At 35.7% G+C, this 24,803-nt stretch overlaps 1 protein-coding gene across 1 annotated transcript in view; it reads right to left on the reverse strand.

Moving 5' to 3' along the window:
* The window catches only part of LOC150097249 (uncharacterized), a 550,351-nt gene that overhangs the window by 444,318 nt on the left and 81,230 nt on the right, over positions 1 to 24,803 (reverse strand). Inside the window, exons 6-7 of the mRNA XM_090407628.1 lie at positions 11,081 to 11,186; positions 2,658 to 2,775 (exon numbers count right to left, since the gene is read on the reverse strand). Of these exons, the coding sequence (XP_090263754.1) occupies positions 2,658 to 2,775; positions 11,081 to 11,186 (224 nt within the window). The remainder of the gene's footprint in view (positions 1 to 2,657; positions 2,776 to 11,080; positions 11,187 to 24,803) is intronic.

The following is a 24,803-nucleotide window of genomic DNA, read 5'->3' on the forward strand; positions in this document are numbered from 1 at the left end:
AAGCCATGGAAGGGTTACAATGTGATCACTCAACACATATGATAGGATATAACAGAGATGCTATCAACAACTTATCATCTTATGGTCTGCTATTCCACACTACAACTGGATCATCAGTTTCCTTTCTAACTTGCCTTTTGCCACATGTGTGACAAGTGGCTTTAACTCTTCAGATTTCCCTGCCAATTCAAGAATACTCCAAAATTTCACACTTTCACGATAATCACCCTTATATACATAATGATCTTCTCTCACTAACCTAAAATCCTATTCAGAATTCTGCTGATAGGAGTAGCCCCCATTCCTCTTCTCTTAATTTGACAAACCTTGCCAATCCTGTCTTATTCCTAATATGAAAGATCACACATTTTCTCTTACCTTTGATGATATTCAGCTTCCCAGGAATAAGCAGATCTCTCTTTTAACTTTTACTGCCACAAACATTGCATTAACAGTTTCCTCAGCATCCAAATATCTTGATGTCTTTCTCCATTCAAAACACTACTTCTTAACTGTATGCTACTGCTAACAACATATAAATATCACATCTGCCCAACTTCTATAATACTGTTCTCACTTTCTGAATGGTGCTCCAAAAACTTCCCTTGATGGTCTCTAGAAATAGGTAATATGCTTATTTGATGACTGTATGTTAAACCGAACCCTCCCCCCCTCAGTGTGCTATAATCAATACACTTCAATACACTTCAGTACTGCTGCTTAGCCAGATCAGTACATGATCAGGCTACATGCTATACTGAAGTGGCTAAGTGCATAAAAGGTTATACGCTGAACTACAAAGCAGGAAATTATGACCAACTGAAGAGAATACTAAGTTTAATCCCATGGTATATCAGTTGCTAGATTGGAAAGATACTGGTAGCATATGCAAAGTAGTAAAAAAACACATCAGTGATGCAATATCAGAAGGTGTTCCTAGAGTTTGAAGAATAAACAGAGTTGGGAATGAAATGGATGTGCAATCTTATTAAGCAAGAGATTTTTTTTAAGATTATGCAGACAGATGTCAGTTATAAAAATTTTATAAGGTGCAGTCCAGAAGAGTTACAATTATTGAATAAAAAACAAATTGTGAATATAAAAAGAAACTGGTTCTGTAAACTAAAGACAATCCAAAAGAATTCTATTATGTTGCAAATAAAAGAAAGAATGAATAAAAAAGGATAACTCTACTAAATGTGGATGGTATGAGAGTGGCAGATGCAAAAGAGATTGTTCAACTAATGAGTGCCCAATCTGATAAAAGCTATGAAAAGCTGTAGGATGAAATCTTTGGAAAATACCTGAATAATAGACCTGAATTTTGAATGGAATGAGGAAAGACACATCAATCCAGTAAGAATTATTTCAACCATTTGGTAAGAACAGGTGTTTTTAGAAAATCTGCCATAATTCCTTGTGGTATACCATGTAGATCATGGAAAAATTTGCTGAAAAAATATGGGTGCAGCCCACACATACCATCCATGTGTAGAATGCAGCATGAGGACTAATGCTCGTGTTACATTTAATATCTTAACTGTTACTTCTTTCCTGAACTATTGCTCACACTGTAAGAATCTCATCTCTTTTCTACTACATCAGAGTACTGTTCCCATCAACCTCTTCTTACCTCACTTCACTCTCATTCAAATTCCACATTTTCTCTAGATACTATCCCTATGGATACCAATCAAGCAAAAATACCTTATGGGCACCTTCGCTTTTTCAATCATCTATAAAAATATGAGTGGCAGATGGCCTATATTTGTACACAGTCCAACTCTAAACCTGTTACATTAGTTCCTCCTCATTTCCATTCCTTTCATCCTTTCTACCTCCTACTTTTGAAACACTGTACTGATATATTTTAGGTTCTTCTACCTCACATGTTTTGAGAACTAAATAAAAATATAATAATGATAATAAACACACATACCAAAAGAATAGGGACTGAAAATAAAAATCGAATGAAAGAGAAAATAAGATGATGGAAAAACCTAATATTTCATTTGCCAAACTTAGTAATTCAAAGAATAAGCTGTTATCAACTGTAATCACTGCTTACCACTTATGGTAGGACATTTAATCCTATCTGCATTGTCTGCTACATCTGTGATGTGTGTGTAATTGGCCTGTTTGTTTTGCAGGATGAAAAAACCTGAGTCTTGATGAAGGGCCTTCACATCCTAGATTTCAAACCTAGATCTTTCCACTTGTTTTATAGGGGGGGGGGGGGGTAGTCTGGAAAGTTCTGATAAACACCTAGAACAAAAATTAATTAATTTTATGTCTTCTTATATATGTTCTTTTTTTGTGGTTATGTCAGTTTTAATATCATTTTTGTTCTAGGTGCTCATCAGTACTTTCCAGACTGCCCCCCCCCCCTCGTGCATACATTCTTAAAAAATCCTTCTAATAAACTCATTATAAAGATATTTTTGAGTTTCTCTGTAAATCATTATTCCCCCCCCCCACCTCCTCATCTCTCTTTATTAAAAACAAACAAGAACCATGCTAAGGTACTAGAATATTTATTTATCTTTCCAATTTCCAATCATTTTTCACACAAAAAAAATAAAATAAAATAAAATACAGATATATATTCATATTAAACAGGTATATCCATTTTGATAAAATTTAACAAATATACAGACCTAAAAGAAGAAGCAGTCCCTGAAGGAAGGCACGGGAGGATTGTGAGACACTGAAAAAGTGAGAGTATAATCGCCCTTGAGCAGTGATAAAAAGAAGCTGAACTGCTAATGCCACATCCTACAAATAAACAAAACATAATGAAATATTTATGGTGTGTATATATTATATCAATTTTTATAGATATCAAAAATATATTAATCTTTATGCATAATGGCTCTCAAATTATGATTCATATAAATAACAGCTGCACACAATCATATAGGTTAACATGCACTGCTGCATCCATGAATAACTAGTAAATTAAAAAAGAAAATTATGGATACTTACACCCTCAGTCCAAAAAGAAACTGAACTTTTCGGAAATAGAAGAAACTAGTGGTGCCACCTGTTGTATCTTTTTGTTGTCGAAAGCGGCAACCTTCATTAGTGTTTCGTCAACTGTTTATGACATTTGTTTCATTAGAAGACATGTTATAGTGGCAAGAGTGACAGTGTGTTTTGACGAACGGTTTGAAAATGAGTTTCAAACAGAGCTGACTTTTGTGTTAAACTTGGTAAAAATTTTACCGAAATGCATAAAATGCTTCAAAAAGCATACGGTGATGAATGCTTATCCCGTACTCAAGTTTACGAGTGGTTTAAGCAATTTCAAAGTGGTCATGAGACACTCGAGGACGACGAAAAGCCGGGCCATCCAAAAACTGGACTGAGCGAAGTTAACATCCAAAAAGTGCGCGATTTCATTAAAGAAAACTCGAAATTGTCCGTGAGATTGAAGATGAATTGGGGATTCCAAAATCAACTGTGCACAACATTTTCACGGAGAATTTGGGCCTTCGTAAATCGAATTTGCGATTTGTTCCCCACTAGTTGACCAACGACCAAAAAATGCATCGAATTGAACACTGCAAGGATCTCATTAAAACCACTCAAGGACTCAAGCTTACTTGAAATGATCGTTCCTGGTGACAAAATGTGGTGTTTTGAGTATGAGCCCAAAACAAAGCACCAGAGTGCTGAGTGGAGACCACCAGAAGAGGGACATCCAAAAAAAAAAAAAAAAAATGCTTTGAGAAGTCAAAAGTAAAGACAATGCTGATTTGTTTCTATTATTCCAAGGGCATTATCGACAAATAATTAGTTCTTCCTGGCCAAACGGTCAATGGTGAGTTTTATCTTGAAGTTTTGAAGTGATTGATAATGAGAATTTGTCACGTACAGCATGAATATCGTGATGCAGGCAGTTGGTCACTTTTGTAAGATAATGCACCATCTCATCGTTTGAACACTGTAAGACAGGATTCTGAATAGTTTTTTATAAATAAAAAAGTTTGTGCATTGGAGCACTTGCCGTATTCACTTGATTTAGCACCCTGTGACTTCTTTCTCTTTCCCCCAACTTCATTTGCCGATGAAAGAAAAGCAATGCGACACCATTGAAAACGTTCAAGTGGCAGTAACAAAGACCCTCAACAGTATCCCAAAAACCAATATAAAAAATTCATTTAACGAATTAATTGACCATGCCAAATGCTGTATCAAAGCTGAGGGAGAGCATGTTGATTGAAATAGATGATTTGAATAATTATAATTGGCCTGTGTTTTATTTTCTATCAAAAGTTCGATTTCTTTTTGGACAGTGGGTGTATCAGGCCAAAAGTTTTAGCTTGATAGGTACATGTCCAAAATGTAAAAAACAGTATGAGACACCTGCTCTTGTGATAAATGTGGTTTCTATCTATATTCCATTTGAACGATCTAGCTAATGTATATTAGCATAAACAGAGAGGAAATTGCATAACCAAGAATGGGGGATAGTGAGGTTGAAAATAAGTCATGAGATGTACCAAGTAGGAGCATAAAAAACATTTGAAATAATGGATTGTGGCAATGAGGCCAGCAGAAGGATAAAAGATTAGATGGTAAAAAATGACAAGCGAAATGGGAAAACTTCTTGTGAGGAATGCATGGACAAATTAAATTTTGAAAGCATGCTTTGCATGGAAGAATAATAAGGAGCATCACCAAGGCCACTGAAAGAGACGCGGAAGTGATTTGTTAGCAGGAACAAATCATTTACAAGAAAATATACATGGACATAGAATTTAAGAATACTGTTAAGAATGGGGGGTTATAAGAACTGTGATCATATTGTTAAGGTAAGAGACCTGACACTAAAAAAAATAGTAACAGCACAGTTTAAAAAAAAAAAAAATCTGTATGCCAGAGTCAGAATGCATTGTAACATGAACCTGAATAGATTTTTTTTGGGGGGGGACAAGCTGAGGCAGAGAAACAAGAGTTGAAAGCTGAAAGAGAAAATTTCGAGTGAAAATGAGATGGATGGTTATGAAAAGAATAGTTACTAAGGACAACAACTCAGAAGAAGCAATATTAAGAGATTCACAGGATAACAGAGAATAGGAACTGTGAAAGGAAATAGATCAGATGGCTCAAAAAGCTGTTGCAAATAAAAAAATAATAAAATGAGCTGTTTAGTTTAATAATAGTAGTTTTATTTAATAATATTTTAATAAATTTAGTTTAATAACGCTGAATGAAGATAACATGTTATTATACCCAGTGGTGAGCTATAGAAATTTTAACAAAGGGTTCACATCGTCAAGCAAAAAAAAATTACTTAAATTAAGGGGATATTAAATCCCACATAGTTTTAAAACAGAATAAGAAACTCAAAGATTGGAATCAGAGAGTTTCTTGCCGAATATAGTAAACTATAAAGTATCGGCGACACTAGCGTTAGCAAATGCAAGTGATCCTAGTACGTAGTACAATACCAGACAACTCGTTGCAAAGGTGGGGGAAGTTCAGATCGCTATTCTTAGGTATTTTCCATAATGTAAAAACACATTTCCTAGAAAATGTATGCTGTTATTACATTATGGAGGGAGGTCACTACCCAGACCGGTTTCAGCCTTTTTTGAGGCTTCATCAGTGAGTAGCTATACCTAATAATACCAAAGTGTATAGCGAAAAGAACTTATATACTCTGCGAACGAGTTATCCAAACAAGAGCAACCATTAAGTTACTTAAATATAAAGAGCTAATAAGCTTCATTTCGGCAATGAAAAAAAAAAAAAAAAAAAAAAAACGGGGGGGGGGGGGCTAACTTAGCCCTTATAATTAGATATGATAATTCCTGTAGGATATCAATCAATAATGGTAGATCTTTTAAAAATTCCAAATTGAGAAGTCAGTTTAAAAAGCCCTTATATTTATTGTTCAATGCAAAATGCTTGTATAAAGCTGGGTAATTTCTCCACACAGCAAGAGCCGTTCATCGTGGTCAAGCTGCCCATCATAGTCCAAACACATGAGATCTTTAAAATTTCAATACCAAGATCTTTTGCAATCGTATTTAATTCTCGTTGATTTTTTGGTGATCGATGATAAAAATCATATAATTTATCCATAAATATTTCAAAATGAATTATTTCTTTAATGTTTTTTATCAAATTGTCTAATGCTAATTGTAAACGATGAGCTACGCAATGCCAAATCACAATGTTGGGAAATATTTGTAGAAGTTTGATTGTAACGCCTGATTCATTTCCTAACATTACACTAGCTCCATCAGAACAAAATGCAAAGAGATGATTTTTTAAATAGTTATCAGAAAATCAATATGAATTTAAAATAGCAATTATAGTAGCATGTATACATTCCGTGGTGGTATTTTCTAGTTCTACAAAATTATTAAACAAGAACAAGTGGCTCGCAAATTTGAGAAAAATTTAACAAAGGGCTCGAGCAAGCCCCTTATAGCTCACCACTGATTATACCTATTTATAAATGCCAGTGGTTCATTTTATTTATAGAATGCTCAAAATTCATATCTTGCATTATAACATTTCTCCAGATGAGTTCTTACCAAGTCCAGCATATATTTTCAAAATTCCAATATTCTTTTTAAAGCAGTTTGTTTAAAAAAACTTAAAAACAATTTACAAGCTATGAAAAAATATTATTATTATTATTATTATTTATCACCTCCAGGGAGTCCAAAGACTCATCGAGGGAGGGCACCTACTCTACAACTTGGTCTCCACCACTGACAATCCACCAACTGACTACAACTACTTCAATGTCATCTACTGCTGACCACTACCACTGGTATTTCCACAGACAATCAATCACAAACATCCATGCCCACGGCAGAATTCGAACCTGCAGCCTTTTGGCTGGAAAGAGGATACACTAACCACTCGGCCAGTCTGGCTGGCCGAGTGGTTAGCATATTCTCAGAATAAAGTCAGCGATTTATGATAAATGTCATTATACATTACTATTCTAACATATTATTATTATTATCCCAACTCATCATCAGCAGAGTTCATGACTGCCACCATTGACATAAGAAGTATCAATAGAAAAGAAATGTGGTATCAATCAATCTGGTAGTTACTTGGTTCATGACTAGCTTTATCTGCTAGATAAAGTGGATAAGTACCAGATTGATATAATAAGTGTTAATGAAACAAAGACAAAAACAGGTGAAATATTTTTAAGCAACAAATACAAGATGTGATATTCACTAAATATGAGGATAATCTTGAATGGTAGGAAATATCCAGAGTGATGTGGGCATATATCATAATGGAGAACTGCACAATGAGATTTATTTTTTCCTGTTGCCCCAAAAAAGATTCTATTAAGTAAGAAGTAGGGAATTTTTTAAGGCATTACAAAGAAAGAGAGAGAGAGAGAGAGCGCAGTTGAAACAGTGAAAAAGGAAGAGTGCTGGTCCTTGCTAGAGATCTAAACAGCACAGTAGAAAATGATCACTAGACATATAAAAATGTTCTAAGAAAATTTGGAGAAAAGAGCAAAACTGATAATAATGGCAAGTACTTGCTGGATTTCTGTTCAGGACATAGATGAGTTATTACTAACACCATGTTTCAACACAAATATTGCACAAATTTACATGGAGAGAAGCTGGAAAAAATAAGAAAAGTCTCCTTTACTGGTTTATTGTTGATAACAACGTTTTCCCACTGGTACAGGACACAGAGCTTTTGAAACTAGAAGTGACCGCCATTTAGTGTTGAGCAAGATAAAATTAGATTTCATATTGAAAAGAAGAGTTTGTAAGAAATTTTTAAAGTAAATTAAGGTTGAGCAGCTTTCAGTGGTGAACTACAGACTCAAATACACAACTATTATTCAAGAAAAGATGAAAGAGATTGAAAACAAGAACAAAACTTTAGATATTCAGTAGCAAAGTACCCTGAAAGTAATAATGACTGATTCAGCCAGAGACATATGTTGTAAGGTTGTCTGCAAGGATAGAAAAATTAGAACTCGATAATGGACTCAAGAAGTTAAAGAGGCATTCAAGGAAAAGAAGTAAACACATCAGAATTTAGTAGTAAGTAAGTCAGCTAATGCTCTTTCAAAATACAGAGAAAAATGTAAGAAAGTGAAGCACTGTGTAAAACTAGCTAAACAAAAGTCTTTGGTAAGAACAGAGAAAATAAATATCAGGAAGGTGATAAAATATTCTGAAGGCTATTGACAAAAGTTCAGAAACAGATGAAAGATTTCTGTAAAAGAATTGAAGATAATAAAAGTGACATGAAAACTGAAAATAAAGATATTCTGGATGTCTGGAGTAATTACCTTGAAAAATTGCTAAATGACCAAATAGTGATAGTGACCAAATAGATGGTAGAAAACCTTCAACGGGAATATATACCAATACTTGAAGTAGAAAAAAGCTATCAAAAACCTGAAATGTGGATAGGCAGCTGAAGTAGATGATATTTGACCAGAAATGCTCAACAATGGAGGTATAAAAGTTTTCATCAAAATCATCATCATGTTTTTCAGGGATTTAGGCCTAGAGTAGCCTGTTCCGGCATTAGCAGCCACTGTTGAATCTGTTTCGAGGATGTCCTGGTTTTCTTTTTCCTAATGGTTTGCAATTTAAGCCTTGTTTTGCATAAAACAAGTTTTACAGTCAGTAAATTCCATAATTCAGAAGGCCTGGTCAGAAGGTCAAATTCCAGTGGCTTGAAGTAGAACCATCATAGTACTCATCAATAAAAAGGAAAATAAAACAATATGGGAATGAAAAAGTAATTTCTCTACTTAGTTCCTGGTAAGATTTATGAAAGTATACTTGAGATATCCTTTCTTTTAGTGTTGCATGGTGACAGCATTCATTTTGGAAATTATGGACTTTACAACCATGTTATAAATAACTATTTTTAATTTCCTGACATTTCGATCCTCATATCAAGGTCATCATCTGGAGTATATACAAATATACAAGGACAAACTGAGTTACAATTCACACAGTAAGCGAAAGAAACAATGATCTGATCACCAGTTATTCTATTGGTATGACCTCTAGTGAAAAAAAAAAAAAAAAAAAGACAGATAAAATTAAAAATTAATTAAATATTTAGAAACTACATCAAGGCTAACATGGGAGAAACATTCTTTCATATTGATAGCTTTCTTACAGTAACAATGATGTCCTATTTTTAACATGACAGTTGTCATATCAGATTTAAGATTCTGGATTATCTACAATTCTGTTTATAGTCAGCTCTTAGGAAGAAAGTTCCGTGGGTAGAATATGTGTCTTCCATATGCTTGGGATGTTTAGACCATCATTATTGTTCAGATTGGGGTGGTTGATAAGAATCTCATAGGCTTCCTTAAATTTGCATTCATACCATGTTTTGGTGTGATGTAAACAACTGTGCTTTTCCAGTCAACTCTATGTAAGGTATTCAGGGCATGATCAGAAAGGCCAGCTTCACCATAGTTATTATATTTCATGTGTTGTTTATGTTCCTTTTGTCTGATAGGAATTGTGCATCCTGTTTCCCCTATGTATAGTAGATTGCAAGTGCAATAAATATGGTATACTCCAGGGTGGGCAAGCAGAGGGAGTGGGTCTTTGGATGAGTTGAGTAAGCTTTTTAATTTTACAGGAGGTTTAAAGGTTGCTTTGAGGTGTATTTCTGTAGTATTCTGTTTATTTTATCCGATGTCCCTTTAATGTAAGGAATGGTTATAGTTTTATTGTAGCTTGGTTTATCTTTGTTTTTTATTGAGGTCTTGTAGAGAATTTTGTTAATGGTGTTTTGGCTCTAACCATTTTTTAGAAAAGTATTGCAGATAACTTGAAATTTGTCTTTCAGTGCTTGTTCGCTGGAGCAGATCGTCAAAGTCCTGATTTTTAGAGTATTAATGACACCTAGTTTTTGTGTTGAGTGGTGGTAGGAGTTTATGTATATATTGGCCAGTATGTGTCGGTTTTCGGTAAACAGTGAAGGAAAGACTGCCAGAAGGAAGTCATGTGACAATTGTATCTAGAAATGTTTAGATATGTTGATGAAAACATCGTCAACATATCAAAGCCAGACTGTGGGTTTTAAAGGAGGAATCTAGAGCATGTTGCTCAAAATGTTCCATATAAAAGTTAGCGATGGGGGGGGGGGGGGGGGTAATGGCGAGCCCATGGCTATGCCTGCCTTCTTTTTGTAGGTAGAAAGAGGTTTGCCATACAAAATAACCAGAATGTAATACAAGCACAAAGAGTGCCGTGATATCTGGAGGGAAGTTGTTCTGTAAAAGAAGGACTGTGTCATTGATTGGGACATTCGTAAAGAGGGCAGAGACGTCAAAACTGACTAATAAATCATCTTTTTCTAATGTAATTTAAAAGAAGGAATAGAACTTATTCAAGATATCTCAGGTTGCCAATAAACAGGAAGATGGTCTCACACTGGGTGATGAAATCCATTTACCACCAAAAACATTTGTGGCACACTCACAAACGTCCAAAAGAGAAGAATTTACACTTGCAACCTGTGGAAGAGCAAAGGCACTTATCAACTGGGCCAACCAAGACAGCATTGATGCAAGGGAGTGCAGACAGAAGCAGTAATGAGAGAATGAGAATTCATCTCTGGAGGTTGCATAAAGGCTAAGCAAGTAAAAGAGTAGATTTTTTTACAAGATGATAAAATGGTCAGCGGCAGGCAAACACAAAACTGAAATTTTTTTTTAAATATTATACGCTCAAAAATCATTCATCATATGAAGATCTCTCTAAGCAATGCACAATCTCACCTAGAAAATAAATATGAAAGTTCATCTCTTTGAAAAATCAAAGGATTGGTGGATATAAATTATTCAGCACCTACCCCAAATATTTCCATGGTGAAACACAGTGGTTAACTCTGAATATATGGAGGGGTGGGGGTGGGGGGTAAAAACAATACTATGCATGAGAACATTACAACTTCATACATACTTTCATCCCCACATAATATGAATTAAATTATTTTCAAGATTTTTTAAAATAAATAAATAAATAAATATTGGTCTAACTAAATCTAATAAAGTACTAACTAAATGAATGGCAAATTCATTCCTTACCTGAAAAAACGTGGAATAAACATTAAAAGTGCCCTTCTGTAACAATAAACTCAACCACCACCTGTGAACCTGTCCAGGAAAATTCATGCTTTCCACTTCAAACTCACTAAAAAAATGAATATGTATGAATGAACTCAGATATTTCAATGATTTAAGCTTTTTTAAATCAAAAGTTTAAAGGAATGTTTATTATTATATTTCAAAGCTATACTTATTACATCTATTATATTCTAATTAGCAAAATAAACACAATTTGTTATGTTCTAATTTTTTGATATGCCAGAAAGGAAAAAAAAATTAAGGTTAAAAATAAAAAGTATTTTGTTAGAAATACTTTAGAATCATTAGAAATACAGATGGAAAGAACTATGTTTCAGTGTTCCCCATTCCTGGAAACTTGGACTTTTCATCCCATAAAACAGGCAAACCAAATAGAGAATATGTGCAAGTAACAGAGACAAAGCAGAGGAATACAACATTAATTACATTTCTACAGATCCAAAGTTACTTAGCCATGGCAGACCACTGAGCATAACACATTAAGAGGAAGATGAAAATTTATCAGAAAGAGGATAAAAACCTTTACATTTTTATCAATAACTTCAAGTATCATGTAAATCAGGTGTAACGTCAATTATACAGCTATAGTGAGGCAGCTAGTTACAAAAAAACCTCTGAGTAAGAAATAGACTTGCAGAGAAAGAGAGAGAAAACAACTGCTGGTTTTCAGAGATTAACAGATAGAAGACTGGAAAACACTATGTTTCCTGAATGCCAACTTATTCAATCTCAGAGTATTAGTATGAAGGTGGTCTGAAAAGTTCTTGGCCTAACAATGAAAAAATGAATTAATTAATTTCAAAATTATTTTTATTTTCCAACATAATTTCCCTTAATACTAATACATTTATTCCATTGATGCTCCAGCACCATTATCCCATCCCTGTAGTGGTTCTCAGTAAGATATGCAAAATACCTCTCTACAGCTGCAATCATCTCTTGATTTGAAGAAAATTGCTGATTATCAAAGGAAGAGTTTTAGTTTCGGGAAGAGATAGAAGTCAGAGGGAGACGAATCTGGGGAACAGAGTGGATGTTCCAACAATTCATAGTGCAGATCCCTTAATTTTCCCACTGCCAAAACACCTTTGTGGGCAGGTGCATTGTCCTGATGAAAGATGACATTTTGCTTCTGTAAACCAGGTCTTTTCTCATGAATTTTTTTGTCTAGTCTGGTTATTGTTTTACCCTTTTCAAGATAATTAATAAACAAAATGCCCTTAGCATTCCAAAACACCAATGCCATGACCTTTCCTGCTGACTGAATTGACTTTGTCTTCTTTGGTGCTGAACAACCGGCTTCTGCCAACTGTTTTGATTGCTGTTTGGATTCTGGTGTGTAATGGGGAATCCAAGTCTCATCCATAGTAATAAATCAACACACAAAATCAGTTTTATTCTTGTTAAAATGCTCCAAGCACTGTTCAGAGATTTTCATGTGAGTGCGATTTTGATCTGCTGAGAGCAAGCACGGCAGCAATCTTGCGCAAAGCCACGTTTAAACTTGGTAGCCCATTTCTTAACTGTCAAAAATGAAGGAGAAGAGAACCCATAAACGTTTATGAACTTCGAATGAATTTCTTTTGGTGTTAAACCTTCTTTTACAAAGAATTTTATAGACACACGATACTCAATTTTATCCATTTCAAGGGATACAGACAACACTTTTGCTTCAGACAGCTGTATAAAAAAAACTACTTGATAAAATGACTTGCAATTTCACATGGATGCTTATGACAGATGTACCAACTTAGAAAAAAAAAAAAATCTTGCTAATAGTGTTGCCATCTATGGTCGAGGCTGAGAACTGTTCAGACCACCCTCATATGCTGTAAAAATTATGACTCTAAATCATGACATTTTTTGATATTTCTGTCAGAGTTTGTTAGTTGAAACTCCTCATATTTTCAAATGATGAATGCTGCCACCTACAGTCATCTAAACTGGAATTATTTTTCCTAACAAAACCTCACCTAACAAACTCAACTACTGTCTGCCCAAATTACATACCACACAGTTCCTTCCACCACAAGGGTGATACTTAGGCATTCATCAGAAATAATATCCCATGTCAGCAACTGAAAAATCTTGATTCCCACCTATTTGATCTGTTTTGGCTCAAAATTTTTCTACCAAACCATCATGTCACATTCATTTTCCTTCTCTATCTCTCCAAACCACAATAACAACTCTGACCTTTTCAACTATCTATCTATAAAACTCGATTTTCTGCAATTGAAATACCCTAATAATGACATCATCCTTCCTGGGAATCTCAATGTCCACAACTCAAATTGGCTTCCCTTCTTCAGTTCCACCAATCAAGCCGACATATTTTCCATTAGCAACACAGATAGTCAATCTCCCTACCAGAATAACAGACAACCCCCACCAACTCACTTGACATCTTCTTGACAAGCTCCTCTTCCAAATATACTAGGGATGTCAGCTATCCTCTTTGTACCTCAGCCCATGATCTCATATGTCTCCTTTACCATGGAACAACCTTCACCCAACAATATTCAGTTGTGTGCTTTGGCACTACGAGGGAGTCAAATAAGATGACTTCCACATCACTTTTCTATGGTCTGACTACTGCTTCTGTTCTCCCAATCCAAACACTTACTCAGACTAAGTAACAGAAATCATCTGCACAAGAATGAAGGCCTTCATTCCTTATTTCACCCAAAATTCCTGACCAGTTTGAGTATTCCTGATTTGTTTGAGAACCAAGCCTTAGTTCTCAAACAAGTATGAACAAGTGTGCCAATGGAGTACAAGAAAAAAATTCAGCATGCCACAAGACCAAACTCCAGTTGCACATTCTGCACATGTCACAGTTCACAATCTTCTTCTTTCACTACGTGTTATTCCCACTTCCTGTGCAGGGTCCGTGTTTTACTTAGATGCGACTACTTGTTAGTACCACTCCCAACCGACCTGTCACCTAGTCTGCCGTTGGGGGGGAGAGGAGATATTTTTGGCTACAAGCGCATGTTCACGGGGCCAGTTTGTCTGCTTGCGGAATGAAAAACGCCAGATAAACAGGCAGAAAAAACCCTACTGCCTGCGCCCAAGACCGGCTAACTTAGCTATGCCTAAGGAAGATCCTCAAGTCTTCGATGGGAATCGAACCTGGGACACTCCTTCCCCAGGCATATGGTTGCAAAACGTCAAGCCACTAGGCAAATTGCACGGAATGTCACAGTTCACAATGGCTGTACAAAAACAATCAAAAAATACAGATCAGATTTTGAATGAAGGGGGGAGGGAGGGGCAAATGATGTAAATTCATCTCCTGTCCAAATGGGAGTCAAACCTTCAAATCCCTTGCCAAGGCCACTAGATGCAATTTTTGCCTATTCTGTTTCCACCACATCCAGATGGTACATATACCAGACACTGAATCAGAAACATTTATGCAGATGTACGTAAATGTCACTTATACAATGTATATGCAAAATACTTGGTCACGTGCATCACCATGGGTTCTAGGCAACTATTTTAGAATGCTGCTGGTTAGTAATCATCAATAGTGCTGATCATGATGGGAATAATCTTGTGCTCAGCGTTCAATAAAGAGCTTACTGTGGGTGCCTGTCTGGATAGAGCCATGATTTTGAAAACAGCATAGCTGACTGGTTTCTCAAAAGGTGAAATATTCTGGGTTTAATCAGCGGAAAAATAATCCACATTGCTTCTGTAAGAGGTATAACTGAGGTCCTAAGACAGTCTGTCAGGAATGAAACCGGTGTCGTCTGAAAAGGCTTGTACAAAAAACAGAACTTCCTGTGTGCAACAAATTAACCAAAGCATTGAATGAACACTGCTTCTGTATTCATTAAAAGACCCACATCTTGCCAAACTATGCACAGGGAATTGAAGAGGACTGGTGTTGGCAGTTGCATGCATACATGGAAACATGGTATTAAATAAGTTTCTAATTTAGTGACCAGTATGTGAACTACAGTAGCATCACTCAAAGTGATGTTATTAGCATCATTAGTGATTTGTTGGTATCTCTCATCTTCCAATTCTTGCATGAATGACCAAGGCAAAATTTTCCATCACTTTACTAAAAAGAGCTCACTCCATACCACCCATGTTCTTCTGCCAGAAAGAAATCAGAAGCATCACTAATAACTTGGACACAAACAGGGCATCCAGTCCCAATGGTATTCTAACTACTATGTTAAAATGGTATTCTAACTACTATGTATGTTAAAAACTTGTGCTCCAGAATTAACACCTATCCTATATCTCCTCTTTAACCTATCCTGTTCATTCAGCCAAACTACTGTCCAATTGCTCTTACTTGTTTTCTTTCAAAAACTCTGATGAAGATCATTGAAAGCCAACTTCTGCACATCTGGAGACCAACCAGCTAATTACTGACCAGAAATATCGATTTTGCCACTCTCGATCCACAGTTGATCATCTAGTCTTTACTACCCACCTCTAGACTCAAGCCATGGAAAAATTTAGACTCATATGACTCCTCTCAACATTTCTAAAGCATTTGATCAAGTTGCACAAAGGCCAACTCAACAAATTATCATAATATGGTCTGCCCTCTGCAAGTGGATCACCAGTTTCTTCACTGGTTGCTCACTATGAGTCATGGTGCATGGTTTCTTTCCTATCCTGAAATTTTGCCATCAATTCAAGAGTATCCCAGGGCTTTGTTCTTTCACCCATTCTCTTCCTTCTGTGTATAAATTACATGCTCTCAATGACTTCAAATCCTATCCATAGCTTCACTGATGACAGTACACTGCATCTCTCCTTTTCATTTGATGAACCATGTAGTACCCAATTATTAAAAATCTCAAGATCTACTATAACCAATGTCCTAAATTCTGATCTCTTTGCAATATTTCAATGGGATGAGTACACCCTTGAAGACATCAATGCCATCAAAACTCATCCTTTCTAATCTCTTGAAAGAAAGTTTTCATGTCTCTTCCCCTAACTGTTAATAATATCCTGATATTCAAACACAATCAGATTTCCCTTCTTGGACTGACCTACACCTCCAGCCTTCCCTTGCACAAACCAAATCTCAAACATCCACTACTCACTCTCTCTCTCTCAGACATTCAGTCTTCAGTTTTCACCTCACACCTATTCTACTGATACTTTCATGGACCGTGATCTGCTGAACTGACAATTATCATTTCTCGACTTTCCAGCAATACAGTGGGATCAAGAGCAACTGCTGGTCAACAGCCATTTACAGTCCACTCCATACTTGCCAAACCAACTTCTCTGCCTCCTCTTTCATTCTATTTGCTGCATTTTTTGGAACAACTGTCTCACTCCATCTTTCCCAAAGATAATAACCTTCAGCTGGTTAAAAAAAAAATAAACAGAATTCTCTTTCTTCTTACCCATATACATGGCACTGATATGCTATAGGTCTAATAGCTATGCTATACATGACTTTGATGCCTTTTTATATATCATATAAAAAGGCATCAAAGCATTATTCCCAATATACTGGTAAACATCTTTAGATTTCTTAATTTCAACACTTCAGTTGTGATAAACTTGATGGTATATGTGAAAGTTCACATATTAGTGCTTTTATCGATATCTAAACCCAGTTTTAACTCATATTCTTGTTTAGCTATTACTGCTGCATAGCCATTAAGTCAGAGAGATCATGCTTAGTATCATGTTGGCATTTTTTATCATTCAAGTGCCTATTTTACACAAAATCAACTCTTGACTATATATAAATCCAAAATCTGCCCATGTTAAGAATACTGCTCACGTGTTTGGGGTTGTTCACCTAAAACTTTCCTCAAAAATTCTTCATGCCATCCAGAGGTGAGCATTTTTCTAAACTTTTTATTATTCATATCTGCTGTTTATGTTATGCACATATGCAATCATGGAAGTGCAAGTACACACACACACACATATATATAGGGGGTGGAAGGGATGGTGAGGCGCAATACATAGCCTCTCCCACTCAAATGTCAACCTCATCTTCCCATGGTCCATCCTGTTCTAAAAGTACAAATGAGGCACTGGCGACCGAGTATGGGCGGTATAACCTTAACACCCTAACAGAGTAAATGCTGTTAGATCTGCCTGTCCAGAGGCATTAGGTAGCAGCCCTACCACTGGACTTACCCAGCGACAGGTTAGTAACCTGCCCTGGGGAAATTCAAAATACTTTCAAGTTTCATGCAAAGAAAAGCCGGACGGAGTGTCATGGAAAAGACCACAACCCAGGAAACGGTAAACGAAATTGGAAAAAGGAACACATAATGAAGATTGCAACATGGAATATGAGAAGCATTGCCCACAAAGAAGAACTTGATAAACAACTAAACCAAGCTAACATAAAGATATGTACAAAAACAGAAACAAAGAAAAAACAAAAAGGTACAAAAGAAACAAACAACTACATACAAGTCTACAGTGGGGTAAAAAAAGAAGAAAGAGCAAAACACGTATAATGATTATGGCACATAAATCCCTAAAGAACAATATTGTATATTACAACTATTTGAATGAAAGACTACTAGAAATTAGACTCAAGACATTAAGAGGCCACATAACAATAATTAGACAGTAATATATTTTATAAAAAATTACAGAATGCCATGGATAAAACAAACAAAACTGACTATTTACTGCTAGCAGGAGACTTAAATGCCAGAATAGGAAACAAAAAATACAAAACAAACATAGGTAAATTTGGCGAAGATACATGTAATCAAAATGGTCGCAGATTGCGCGATTTTGTCATTTATAATAATATGAGAATAATGAATTCAATGTTTAAGCATAAGGAAATACATAAATATACTTGGTCAGCCAGAGGATACAAATCAGTAATTGACTACGTTATCAAAAATTTTAAATTAGCGGAGTTAATTTTAGATGTAAGAGCATATCGAGGCTTTGAATTAAACTCCGATCATTATATGGTATCAGCAAAAATTCATTTTAAACCAAAGCGGCTAAAAACACATAGAATTGAAAATTCTTACCAGCCAAGCTACAAAATTTCTTCATTACAGGATCCTCAAGTTAGACTACAATATCAAAAATGCACAAACTTAAAATCAGAAACCACACATGAATCACGTGACATAGAAGATGAATGGGAAAATTTGAAACAAATTCTTGCAAAAGCAGCAACAGAAACCTTAGGAATAAAGCACAAATGGATGAGAAAAAGAGGACTATGAGACTGGAACAAAGAAATAGAAAATATAATAAAAACCAAAAAGGACAGTTACCAGAAATGGCTAAATTCCAAAACAATAGAAGCAGAAATAGAGTATAAAAGAAATAGTGCAATTGCAAAACGAGAAGTAAGGAAAAAACAAGAGAAAGATGGAACAATTTTGTAACAGAACTAGAAAAGGATTTATTTAAGCCACAACCCAAAACCTACAAAGTAATAAAATACATGAATAAAGAAATAAAAGAAAAGATAAAAATACAAACAATAGATTTAGAAAAATGGGTGACCTATTTCCAAAATCTCTGGACAGATGAGAACAATGAATTAAAATTTTATAAGACAAAGAATGACCTAATAGAAAATAACACAATGTTAGAACTGAAAAATATAATAAAGAAGATGAAAAATAGGGAAACACCAGGAGAAGACAATATAAATATAGAACTATACAAAAATGCAGGTGAAAAATTTAACGAAAGACTTATGAAAATTTTTAAAATGGTTTGGATGTCTGATAAAACCCCTAACTCTTGGAAAAAAGCACTGGTTATCCCAATGTATAAAAAAGGAAATAAAGACAATTGCAATAATTATAGAGCCTGCTGAATACATGATATAAATATATGCAGGAATATTAAAAGAGAAACTAAGCAGCATTGTAGAAAACAAATTACTAGAAGAACAAAATGGTTTCCGAAAAGGCCGATCCTGCATAGATCCAATTTTTACTTTAAAATTATTAATAGAAAAGAGAAGAGAATTTCAAAAAGAAACTGGCCTTTATTGATCATGAAAAAGTCTTTGACAAAATTAATAGACAAAAATTGTTTACAACAAAAAGGACAAAAAGTCCGTGCGGTTAGCCTAGTGGCTATGTGCTTCGCAACCATATGCCTGGGGAAGGAGTGTCCTAGGTTCGATTCCCATCCCATAGGATACACCAGGGCATAGGGCTGACCACCTTATCCTGTAAACGGAGTGAGGTCCGATGATCAATGGACCCTCGACACCGCAAGGTAAAAGAGGGTATAAAGAAGATCAGATGAGATGAGAAAATTGTTTAAAATATTAACCGATTTAAACATACCAAACCAACTTTTACAATCTATTCAAGAAATATATACAGGAAATAAAATAGCAGTTAAATTAGAACACAACTCAGAATGGAAAGATATATCAAGAGGAGTACGACAAGGATGTACACTCTCACCTCTGCTTTTCAATATATATATAAATGAAATATTAACAATCTGGAAACAACATAACCCATTTGGTATACAAATGACCCCGCAAATGAAAATAGATACACTACTATTTGCAGATGATCAAATAGTATTAGCTACATCAGAAGATGACTTACAAAGATCATTAAAATCATTAAATGATATCTCAAAGCAATATAATATGACAATATCCAGAGAAAAAACAAAAATAATGGCATTCAAAGGAGAAAACCCAATAAGAAGTAAAATAGTGATCGATAATAAAATACTAGAACAAGTCAACACTTTCAGATACTTGGGATGTGATCTATCATACGAAGAAGAAAAAGACATAGACACTAAAATATCAAACTTTGTCAAAGTAAATGGCATAATAAATAATATATTTAAGCCATCCCTGGTACAAAAACACACTACAATCAGACCATATAATGTCTTACTCCTTTATCCAAGTGTAAGCAAACAAAATTTTCACCTGAAGTATCTTCAGGACTGAGGCAACTCATGGTAAAGGTGGACCAAGCTCTCATCACCTGTCTTAGTATCTCCTATAATGCAAAGCACATCTTGCGAACATGTATAATGCTATGCATTAAGGGAAGGGTCATTACCCAGACTGGTTTCGACCTTTTTTTGAGGTCTCTCAGTGGGAGCCAGACCCAGAGGTGGTGATACTAAGGTAGAAGTAATGGAGAAGTCTTATTTACCTATATGAGTTGCCAAAAGGTGTCTCACCTTATTATTAAATTACTCTGGATTTAAAGAAAGATGTTGGAAGTTTCCCCTCCCCCCTTGGTTAGACTATAATAAATTTAGTTTAATCCTTTATCCAAGTGTAAGCAAGCAAAGTTTGCACCTGAAGTATCTTCAGGTAAATATGACTTCTCCATTACTTCCACCTTAGTATCACCACCTCTGGGTCTGGCTCCCACTGAAGAGACCTCAATAAAGGTCGAAACCGGTCTCTGGGTAGCCCTTCCCTTAATGCATAGCATTATACATGTCCGGGAGATGTGCACTGCATTATGGGAGATACTAAGACAAGTGATGAGAGCTTGATCCACCTTTACCATGAGTTGCCTCAGTCTTGAAGATACTTCAGGTGCAAACGCCAAAGTTGGATAGCAGTGCGGTGACAATCAGAAAGATTAATGCTGAGGTTGGTGTCCAGGTGTAAAGGATTGAGGCCAATTTTCTTTGATTCCACAATTCTTCTCTTGAGTTCATCATAGCATCTAAAGATGTTCTCTTATTTGTTCCAGATGACTGGGTGAGTCATATAATTTTTATCGTTAGACTCAGTAGAATTGTGATCAGACAGTGCACTTGCTCTAGTTCTGCCATATGTGATGTCTCTCATATGTTCTTCCAGATGCAATTCAATGAATTTTTCTGTCTGACCAAAATAGATGAATAATATAAATGAGTTTACATACGAAGAACTACAAAACATCCTCAAACAAAGCAGAACAGGCAAATCACCAGGAGAGGATAATATAAACACAGAACTTATTAAATTTTCTGGGAAAGAATTTAACACTAGATTTCTAAAATTTATAAACCAAATATACAAAGAAGGAAAATCCCCAAAAAAAGCTGGGGTAGAGCTCTAGTAATTCCAATTTATAAAAAAAAGTCTAAAAACAGACTGTAATAATTATCGTGGGCATCAGCCTCCTCAATACAGGATACAAATTTATGCAAAAATGTTAACAAACAGATTAATATCATATATAGAATCACAGCTGGGAGAAGAAGAGAACGGATGGATTTTGTAAGGGAAGATCATGTATAGATTCAGATTTTATTTTAAAAATAATTATAGAAAAACATAGAGAATACAATATTGAAACAAACATAGCTTTTATTGATTATATAGGGTGTTTCAAAAAGAATGACCAGATTTCAAATAATTATGTTTAATAATGAAAATATGATACAGTTACAAAATAAATTACCAAGTATGACAAGGCCTAAAGTTTCATTCACCACAATTACAAATGCTCAAGTCGCATTCATTTGTGGTTCGTAGTTGCAGAGATATACAATTTTCAAACCGGGACATTCTTTTTGAAACACCCTGTATAAAAGCATTTGACAAAATTCTGAGAAATAAACTGCAAAATTCTAAAAGAATATCACATTTCAAACCAACTATACAATGCTTTTTTAAACATATATCAAAATAAAGAAATAGCAATAAGGCAAAATGATACCATATCTAATTCTCGTGGAAAGGCTAGGACGTTGGTTATACATTCTTACTAAATAGCTTAAGGAAATTATAACGTACAATACAATATACATTAAAATAAATTTTAATACACTTCCAATATTTCAGCAATGTCACATTTCCATTTTCACAGGAACTTAAAAACAAGACACGTGCACGCAAACACAACACACAGTATGGGGACAAAGCAGGAAGCTATTCTTTCTCCTAAAAGTCCTGATGGTGCCCCCTAGTGGACCATATTAGTATTCTTGATACCCCGATTGGGCTGAAGGTCTTCTGATGTACGTTTCCCAAATGTGGGGCAGTCTCATGCAACCAAATTTGTTGAGGTTTGGATTGTTTCTTAGGGCTGAGGATGATTCCATGAATAGCCTTTCGTATTTGAATTTACTACGGTGTATTATCATGGCTTTCTTCCACCATATTCTATGGCAGGTATCCATACAGCCACTATGGTCTGTAAGACCAGAGTGGCTGTACTGGTGAAACCGGATGTAGTCCTTAAGTTCTGAAATTCGATATTAGCTGTCCTGCCTGTATGGCCAAAGTAGGACAGCTTACAGCTGCAAGGAACCCGGTATATACCAGGTAGGTCTTTAGTGGAACGGATAAGGGGTGCCAATTTTTTATATGGTTTGTAACAAGAAGTTAAGTCATGTTTTTTTAGGATTTTTGCAATTTTTTACAAAGTACCTCAGATATAGGGAATGGTGATGGATTTAGAGTAATCTTTGTTATGAAAGGGGGGAGGGGATATTGGTTTCAATATTTTATGGATTTTTTTTTTTGGGGGGGGGGGGGTAGCCATTAGCTGAGAAAGTGTTGAGAATGTGGTTTAGTTCTGTGGTTAAGGCATTGTCATTAGAACAGATAAGTTTAGCCTTGTTGTGTAGTGTCTTAATGACTCCATATTGTTGTGAGGGGGGGGGGGGGAGATTGTTGGTGAATGCATCTGCCTGTATGGGTGGGTTTTCTATAAACTGAGAAAACCAAGGTTCCATCAGGCTGGCAGATGACTAGTGTATCTAAGAAAGGAAGGAAGCTGTTTTTTTCTTCTTCCAGGGTGAACTTGATTCTGGGGTGTTGGTTGTTTAAGTGTATTAGGAAAGAGAGAGGAGTGCATAGGAGCCGTGTAGCCAAATAGCGAACACATCATCAACATAGCAAAGCCATATGGTTGGTTTGTGTGGGGCACTTTAAGGCGTTTTCTTCAAAAGTCTCCATATAAAAGTTGGCCAAGGGTGGGGAGAGTAGAGAACCCATGGCTGTCCCCTCTATTTGTTTGTAGAATTTTCCTTGCCAAACAAAATGGCCTGAGTTCATTGTGAACTAAAATAGGGTTGTGATATCGGGAGGAAACTTAGCTTGGATTAGCTTTAAGGATTCTTTGAGTGGGACATTTGTGAATAAGGAGGAGACATCAAAAGTTAAGTCATGTTTTTTTAGGATTTTGTAATTTTTTCTGAGGTGCCTCGGATATGGGGAATAGTGATGGATTTAAAGTAATCCTTGTTGTGCTGGCTTTGCTATGCTGGTTTTGAAGTGGGCTGAGTTTTTTATGTGTGAATGTGTGTTGCCAGTATAGTGTGTGAGAGCTTTGGCCAAATGTTTAGCTAGTTTGTATGTGGGGGAATCACATACAAATTATGTCCCATAGTGGATGGCACGTAATGGCACATTTTCTTTATGTATTTTTGGGAGTCCATATATATGGGGAGGAGGGGAGTATGGAGTTAAACGGTTTTAATTTGTTAGTGACTTCTACAGGCCAAGAAGTGACCTTCTTAAGGAGCCTGTGGAGTTTTCTAATTTGTGAATTAGTGGGATTGTACTCGATAGGGAGGTAAGTAGCCCAATCTAACAATAGAGCATTCAGCTTACCTGTGTAATCCGTATAGTTAAGCAATACTGGCATTCCCTTTATCCACTTTGGTGATTATTATTTCCGTGTTTTTCTTTAATTCTTGCAGAGATTTAATTTCCTTATTGGGCATGTTGGTTTTTCGTGGTTTTGCTTTGGTCAGAACACAAGCCACATCCAGTCTAATATTGTTGCCGTGGTTTGGAAGGTGTCGTATCTCGCGTTCAATTTGTATCATAATGTCTTCAGCAGGCATTCCTCTGAGCGCAATGCCAAAGTTGTGGCCACGTGAGAGAGCATCGAGTGCTTCAGGTTTCAAACTAATTAACAAAAGGTTGACTACCATGTCGGTAGGAAGTTGTGGTTTGGAGTTAGAGTTCTTTTTTAAATTATCAAATTTTTTGATGTGTCATTCTCGTACTTTTTTAAATTCTTTATCCACAGCAGTGCACAAGATGCCGTATAAAATAGACCAAATCTCATGGTTTAAGGTGCTGGAAAGCTCATCTTCGAGTGCCTTGATAGCTAAGTTAGCATCAGTCAGGGAACAGTGAGTAGCGGCGATTTGTTCCCTGAGCAAAGCTTGGCTAGCACAGTTATAAATACGGAGAGCCTTTTGGGAAAAGAAACGGTGGTTGAATTTGACACATTTTGGGATTACCTGATTATCCCAGCAGCATTTTAGAAAAGTGAGACGATTCAGTTGTCTTGATAGCTTCAACTTCATTTTACCATAATGGCGGGCCTTATGTGTGATGGAATCTCCATGGATTATCGTAATTCTCGTGGAAAGGCTTAGACGTTGGTTATACACTCTTACTAAATAACTTAAGGAAATTACAACGTACAATAGAATATACATTAAAATAAATTTTAATACACTTCCAATAATTCATCAATACAGCCACTCTGGTCTTACAGACCATGCGCCGGATACCCGTCATAGAATACGGTGGAAGAAAGTCACGATAATACACCTTAGTAAATTCAAATACGAAAGGCTATTCATGGAATCAGCCTCAGCCCTAAGAAACATTCCAAACCTCAACAAATTTGGTTGCATGAGACTGCTCCAAATTTGGGGAACTTACATCAGAAGACCTTCAGCCCAATCGGCCAATTTTGCCCACTAGGGG

The sequence above is a fragment of the Typopeltis vanoorti genome, chromosome 17 (assembly GCF_054136105.1).
Source record: "Typopeltis vanoorti isolate ZY-2024b chromosome 17, IOZ_Tvanoo_1.0, whole genome shotgun sequence".
NCBI classification, from domain to species: domain Eukaryota; kingdom Metazoa; phylum Arthropoda; class Arachnida; order Uropygi; family Thelyphonidae; genus Typopeltis; species Typopeltis vanoorti.